This window comes from Empidonax traillii, unplaced genomic scaffold, assembly GCF_003031625.1.
Source record: "Empidonax traillii isolate 1590-97213 ecotype Southwest subspecies unplaced genomic scaffold, ASM303162v1 scaffold423:size1405600, whole genome shotgun sequence".
Classification (NCBI taxonomy): domain Eukaryota; kingdom Metazoa; phylum Chordata; class Aves; order Passeriformes; family Tyrannidae; genus Empidonax; species Empidonax traillii.
In genome coordinates, this window is record NW_020955616.1 from 909,822 (window position 1) to 917,334 (window position 7,513).

Genomic DNA, 7,513 nt, shown 5'->3' on the forward strand with positions numbered 1-7,513 from the left:
ATTAAGGTAAACGCATGCATAATGGCCTACGGATTTTTCAGATGAAGATTATGTATTTTTACTGTAACCCTTGAAGTTTGCTCCTGATCGCTACTGCTTGTGGTTTTTTAGATGCTGGTGGTGCAGCAGATAAAATCAATTTAATACCTCAAGACATCTTTGCAGAGCTGGTAAGTAGGGCGATAAGGATGTGGAAGGGCTTCTGGCACCCTGGTTCTAGGAAGCTATATTGTTTAAGCTTTCCTGGTTTTTGTGTATTGCAAAGGGAATCCTGTGTGTATGTGGCAGCTTGACTTACGTGACTCATAAAATGGACCAGTCCTGCTAAGAGCAGTGGTATTGCCTGAAATTTACGTTTTTATCACAGATTTTTAAGAATCTATTTTTGCCTGTCATCTATCTAGGTGATGTACCAAGGTAGCTTTCCTAAAAAATACTTAGCTTGTTTAGTGTAGTGTACGCTTGAACAAGATGACTGTTCAATTAATGTGAAAATGGTGTGTTAAGTAGGAATAGACAGATAGAAATTACAAATTCTTGGTTGACTTTCTTTTCTCGGATTTGATGTAATTTTAAAATCAGTCACTTGAGTTACTTTATTCTTGACTCTTTATTAAAGCATCCTCCTCTTGTCTATATTTGTAGCAATTAGTTTTCTTTTTTGTTTTGTAATCTCCCAAGTATTTGAACTAGCTCTGTCTTGTGAACTGAAATATGCATTAAGAATGTCTTCAATAATACTTTCTTCACAGTGTGAACAAATAATTCATCATCTGAACCATAAGATCCCAGGTGTAAATACAGCTGAATTGTGTCAGGTAAGTTGGGATACTGGCACTTGTAAGCAAGTATAGTAGTTGTATATGCTGTTAAGGATAGAACCCCTGAGTCAGTGTGGGGGTTTTTGTGTGGGTATACAAAGAGGCTTTTATTAATGCATAATTTATTGTTTGTAATTGTTTGAACATTTTGTTTTTAGAGAATTCAGACATCAGGGATTGAAATTAACATTGATGACCTGGCAAAAATAGCTAACATTCTTTCATTTCTATTTAGGTAAGCACAAAATAATATACTTTTCACTATGTTTTCCCCCTCCCCTCAGCTTTATAGTGGCATTAAAAAGTTTCATCAAATGCAGGTATAAAATGAACTGATTTGGGAAAAGGGCAAAAGTTTGTAGGTCTCAGTACACAAAAAAGAACTCCTGAGCTTAGTTTGTGTCCTTAAAATCATTTAGTTACTTAATACATAGTATCACTTTTTGTAATAAAAAGACAAAGAGAGGAAATTGTCCAAGATCCTGTCTGCAAGCTCTAGAACTAGTGGCAAAATAGAGGAAGTTAAAGTCACTTTTATAGCTAAGTCAGCTGGACCTTTGTCAGGGAGGAGTGTGTTTTTAAAAGTTCTTGTTTCTTGGAGATTAGAAACCAGCATTTGTACCTGTTTGAAGGAAACACAGCTTATAATATTACACTCTGCCATGAATAGAGTTTTTAGGGAGTATTTTCAGTTGTTGTTTTACTCTTAAGTTTTCCAGGTTTCAGACAGATAAAATTTTCAAGATGTTGCTTGTTCTTTTAATATACAGCATCAAAACGGTTTATGTAACATTAATACATCTGAAGAAAATAACAGCTGTAGAAATTTAAAATACTATTTCTCTAACTATAAAACAGAAGGCCTTAAATTATATTAGACCGTGCTACTTGGAGGGCCAACTCACTTTGTCTTGTATTAATGAGTCTTTTAAGAAGAGTGGACCTGCATGAACAAACATAGGCTAGGATTTATTTTTTACATATTTCTCTAGAGGAAATCAAGTGGCAATTTGTTCTAGACTTGCTGCCTTTTCAGTTGAGGGCTAATGGCATCATTTGACTCCTATTGGTACCAATTATACCTAAAAGTCCTTACTTGCCATTTGGTGATGCTTAAATTACATTTGCTGAATGTTTAATTAAATTATCTTGTTTCTAAAGTAAGGATATTTTTTAACTGCTCCACACACACATCTCTCACTGAATTATGCCTTCCTTCAGTTGCTACAGCACTTGGAGGCTGTGATTATTTTTGTTTCAATGTTGGATGTTGTGCAAGCCCAGCAAAGCTGATCTCTGCATGCTAAGACATACTAAAGTCATGTTTTTTGCATGTGGATACAAAAGATGAGTAACATTCTGGGAAAAAAAAAACCCAGGCTGCCGGAGTATTTTAAAAGACATGTAAAGCAGAAATGAAAAAATTGCTATTTGGGGTGAAGTGAGAAATTTTATTAAATTTTTTGGAATGAAATTGATGCAATGTTCCCTGGGTATACTTACAGCACAGCAGCCAGAAACAATCTCTCTACAGAAGAACTTGTCACCACCTTGGGCAGTGCAGTCAGCACACTGCCAAAACATGCACTTCAAGTTATCCGTCATGTGTGGAATGAGCAGGGCAAATCCATCACTGCATCAGAAGATGCAAGAAATGTGGCCACCGTGGGGCAGGTAACTAAATGTGACCAAGTGCAGTTGAGTCAACTGTGAACATTTCAGAAGTGTCAGTGCCACAACGTTGTGTATGTTGTGTTGTTGGCACGCGGTGGTATCTTGGCTGCGAAAAGCTTTCCTACCTCTTGTGTGTAAGTACGTGTTGCCAAATATCTGTCCAGGTAAAGCAGCACGTGCAGTAAATGTTGTCTACATGCTGAACAGTTTCATACCTTTTCAAACGTTAATGCTTTGTAGTACTTTTAGCGAAGGTGAGTGGTAGTCAGTCTGGCAGACAATTGTATCAGCTGTTCATGTAAATCTGTTTTAAATGTAATTTAAATTCTTTAAAGCTGATAACACCAGCACTTGGTTGTTTGCTCTTTGTCTCCCTTACATTTAAACATTATTTTTAAAGATACTTTCTGTCAATTTCCAGCATACTTTCTTTACTTGAAAAAATAGCAGTGTATTTGCATTTTATGATCTATTTTTTATAACAACAGCTTAAAAGACTATAGAATTAGGAAAAAAAGAAAATATTTGCCTGTGGTTTATTAGTAAGCTTGTAAAGGCTCTTCAGAAAAGGCAAAAAATGTGATTTATCTAAAATATCGTTATAAAACGCCATAATTTTTCTCTATTATTGCTATTATAAATTCTTTGGTTTAGACTTAGAAACTTTGGTTTTGATTCAGAAACTTCTAAAAAAAAAAAGAAAACATGATGAAAGCATTCATGATGTACAAGCCATGTGAACTTGTGTGTCTGAAGCTCCTCTTACTAGAATTTTAAGTACAATGTACTTGACTATTGAGTGTACTTGGATAAGGAAAACTGAGTAAGTAAAATAACTTATTAAATTGCTTTTTTTTTTACCATTAAAAGGAAGATGATTTTTTATTCACAGTAATATCCAAACGTGTATGCTTGCTTTCCACTTGGATAAGAGCTCTAGACATCCTGTACTGTCTATGAAACACCCCTCCAACTGAATAGCAATGGCACTGTTTCCAATGGTCTTCGTCTTTGCAGTTTGTAGATATGAAATGGAAACTGGGAGTTGCGATGAGCTCTGACACCTGCCGGTCCCTGAAGTATCCATATGTTACAGTGACGCTGACGGTGGCAGACCCTTCAGGACACATAACAGACAAGTCTTTTGAAATGACGATCCCACAGTTCAAGGTCTGTAGTGAGTGTTACTTGGCTCAGTCTCATAAAAACAGTGCTGTTGTTGTGAAGGAGCAGCTGTGTATACCTTAACCCATACTTTTGTGTTGCTTGTTTACCAATACAGTCATGAGAAGATGAAGCATTAAATAACTGTTTAAAACACAGAAGCTAAATACTTACTTCACAGTATTTAGTTCTACATGGCTTATCGGAAAATGTTATTTTAGCAGTACAGCAGTCTGTTCTCAGACAAACTAACAACTGAAGACATAAAGTCTTTCAGATCACGTCAGCTATCATTCTGCCTTATTAAAAATTTACAGAACATTCCTAATTTATGGAACTGTTCCCCAGCCTCAAAATTTTAAATTTGGCTTTAGCCTAACATTTGCTAATGATTAGGAATGGCGATCAGTCTGCTTTGTCACCCCTGACTCTTAATTGCTATGTTTTCATCTGTGAATTTATGCAACTTTAGTTTTGCATAAATGCAGCACTTGTGTTGTCATTCCTGTTTAAAGGGATAACATATCACCTAGAATATCATATAAGCTTAAAATAAATAGATTCTTGGATTGGAAGAAATTTGAGAAGAATATTCTGAATCCTTTGGTGTTGTGAAATTTATTCATTCTGATTGAAGACTATTTAACATTTGCTGTTCAGCTACTATAGGAAATGAGTGCTACATTTGAGAAGTCTGAATTAATTCAGATGGGGATAGAAACATTAGGGTGAAAAGGGAGTTTTTTATTTTATTTTTTCATGGTGTGACAGCTGCTTTGTATTTTTCCTTCCTAGCATCTTTCCCTATTAATAGACAAGCCCATGCAAATAAGGCATCACCTTTGTAGAGTTAGTAGTTAATGTGCCCAAATGTCAACTAGCCCACAAAAAGAAAAGCAGAAACTTGCAGTTCAAGCTGCACTTTGTAACTGGAGGAAAAAAGGAATGTGAGAAGTATGGATAGTGTTTTTTGTCTAACATGCTAGTTTGAACTGTTCAAACTTTTCTTGTCTAACATGCTAGTTTGAACTGTTCAAACTTTTCTTCAAGCAACTGAAATTTATCTTAATTTTTACTTTTTAGAACTTCTCCAGACAGTTCAAGGAAATGGCATCTGTTCTTGAAACAGTTTGAAGAGAACTTTAATTTACAGTGACATTTTGGACAAAGTTAGATCAAGGAAACTTTCCGTTCTGCACAGGGAATAAAGTGCTATTGTTCAGCAAGGTATGTATCCTTGTCTCTTTGACAAGAATTTCTCAGCATCATCCTTGCATTGCTGCAAAGATTTCTTCGCTTTGAAGCCAACTCTGCAGTGTTTGTGAAAACATGTTCAGCTTTGTTCATCGTGGTTGACAAAATACTGGGATGTGTATGGAGAAGCATCCCGGTAGACTTCCTAAAACCCATACTGAACTCTAGTGCAGAAAGACACCTGAAAATGTTAACTGGAAAGATACAAAGAGAAGTGGAAATCTCATAACACTTTTGTCTGTAAAACTGAGATGCACTTGGACTCCACAGTGATATTACATATAAGGAGAATAAGAAGTTACATGTAACAAGCATACAGTTATTCTTGAAGAATAGCATTGTCGAGTACTTTGGTGCAGGTATTTGCAGACCTGGTTTCCAGTCTTTTAATAACTGGAGAATGAACTTGCCTTAATGGCTTGTTAATTTCAAATACTTGTTTCTCACCACCTAAGCTTCTAAAAACTGTGTTAATGCATTAAGTTTTTCCAGAAACCCAAAATTTACCCTCTGAATTGAAGCCCAGAGTCTAATTTTACATAAAGGTAGAAAGGCAAATTTAATTCAAGAGCATTTTAATATATTTTTGCTTTTTCATTTCATCCAGTATTAATCCGTTGCATTCTCCTTAATGTTTTGGTCAGCAGTCTGCTTTCTAATTAAATTAGGATATTGATGTAGTTGCCCCAGTCCAAGCTCTGAACTAGAAAAGTGAAGAGGAAACTTGAAAATTCAGGCTGGAGTGTTGGGCCAAGTCCATCAGAGAAAGGACCACACTAAAAGATTTCTTTGCTTGTTGCACATCCACTAGACTGTGTTCTGCACACTTGCTCTCAGAGAATGTCCTAACCAGCAAGAGTTTGGACTTTGGTGCTGAAGAATGGGGACATTTCCAAAGAGGAGTGATAAATCCAGTGTGATTGCATGCTGTTTTTTTAAATTTTTTTTCATTGACTTTTCTGTAAAAGAAAATACACACTGCATGTACTGTGAGATGCAGTAAAAGCAATACTGTTGCATTTCAAGACGTGCTGGTGGTGTAGTATAACAAGTAAATCTGAAGAGAGATAAGTCATACTTATAAGCAGACTCAAGTTTATGCTTCAAATTCAGAATGGTAGAGACTGAGAACCAGTTTTGCTTGGACAGATCATCAAGTGATTTCAGGCCCCCCTAAAAGTGAGAACATCTACCTTTCTAAAAATTCACTTAATGTTTTTTTTCCCACTAACTTTTCTTAAAAGCCGGCTGAAAATCATTGCTATTGATTATGCCTGCCTTTTTGTGCTATAAAAACAAACAGCACATTGTGCAGCATGCAGCAATCCTTTCAGGAAAGAAAGGATTTTCACCCTTGCGATTTGGGTACTATGCATGGTGCATAAGAACAGTACTTGGAGTTGCTTAGAAGCCCAAATAAGTGGAACAGTGTTGGCTTTAACAAAAGTTTTCAGCTATGGCCATTGATCTGGATGATGCTTTCTTTGTGCTGCTTGAAGTCTGAGGTGTTTGCTTTGTGGCTGGGGAGAGCAGGTTGGTCTTCTCTGGGACCGACCCTCTGAATAGAATGTCACAAAGTGGTCTTGGAACACTTACTGTTTGCTCTTCCCTTGTTTGTCTTCAAGGGCTCAAGGCTGAACCCAGTGCAAACAAATCTTGTCTGTGTATGGAAAAACGATGTTAGCAGCTGATTTTTTTTTTTTTTTGTTAGCTTTTAATTTGCAAAAGTTGGAGTGTAAGGCTGCTATAACTGGAAAACATTGGCTTTGGCCTAGTGAATTAATTGTTTTACATTAGTGCAAGCGTTCAAAAAACAGAATAAGTTGGGTTTTTTTTTTTAGTAAAACTGGAGCCTTACAAATACTTCCCATGTGCACATAAATTCTTCATATAGCTGGAAATACCTGTGCCTTCATTGGAACTGGATGGAAAAGATTTTATTCATCATGTCTCACCGATTCAGTAGATGCTGGAAGGTAACGAGGGAACTTCCAGTTAGCATTTTTTGCTTGCTCCATCAGGAAGAGGAGAAAGTTGCCAGCCTTTGTAAAGTGTAACTTACGTTCTGTCAAGTCGGATATTCTAGAATTTTTATTAATATTTTTTAAAATGTCCCTGAACTCCATCCAGCATGTTGTAATTCTGGCTGGAAGACGCTTGGACATGTGTGCTATACCAGTTTACTGTCTGAGAATTTTCAGAGGAGTTATGAAGTTGGCTCGGTACTCAAACTTCTGAGATATGTCCTGATTTATCTGTGGGAACTCCTGTACTGAGTAATGGAAGAATTAAGTACTTTATTAAAAGAAACCACACTAAAAACCTATCAGTTTGCAGGATAGCAAACATGTTCAAACAAAGCATTAACATGTTCAAACAAGCTGACAAGCTGTTGAATTGTTTGTCTATTTTATGTGCAGAAACCAGATCTTTTAAAAGAGAATCAGGAGTCCTCTTGTGTTCCTAATTCTAATTGTTGATTAATACAAAATTGTATAACATGAATATTTTTGTAAATCCACAAACAGTCATTAAACATGTAGGTAACAAAGGTAAAGCTGGTCTGTATTTTGTTTTAAGCCTACTGGATGCAAGTCTGT

The 7,513-nt window shown here is 36.2% G+C and overlaps 1 protein-coding gene across 1 annotated transcript in view; it reads left to right on the forward strand.

Annotated features, from left to right (window-relative positions):
• COMMD6 (COMM domain containing 6) overlaps positions 1-4,889 on the forward strand; it is a 5,550-nt gene extending 661 nt beyond the window's left edge. Inside the window, exons 2-7 of the mRNA XM_027894276.1 lie at positions 112-170; positions 753-818; positions 980-1,056; positions 2,327-2,495; positions 3,513-3,665; positions 4,743-4,889. Coding sequence (XP_027750077.1) covers positions 112-170; positions 753-818; positions 980-1,056; positions 2,327-2,495; positions 3,513-3,665; positions 4,743-4,793 — 575 coding nt within the window. The 3' untranslated portion in view covers positions 4,794-4,889. The remainder of the gene's footprint in view (positions 1-111; positions 171-752; positions 819-979; positions 1,057-2,326; positions 2,496-3,512; positions 3,666-4,742) is intronic.
• The last annotated feature ends 2,624 nt before the right edge of the window (positions 4,890-7,513 follow it).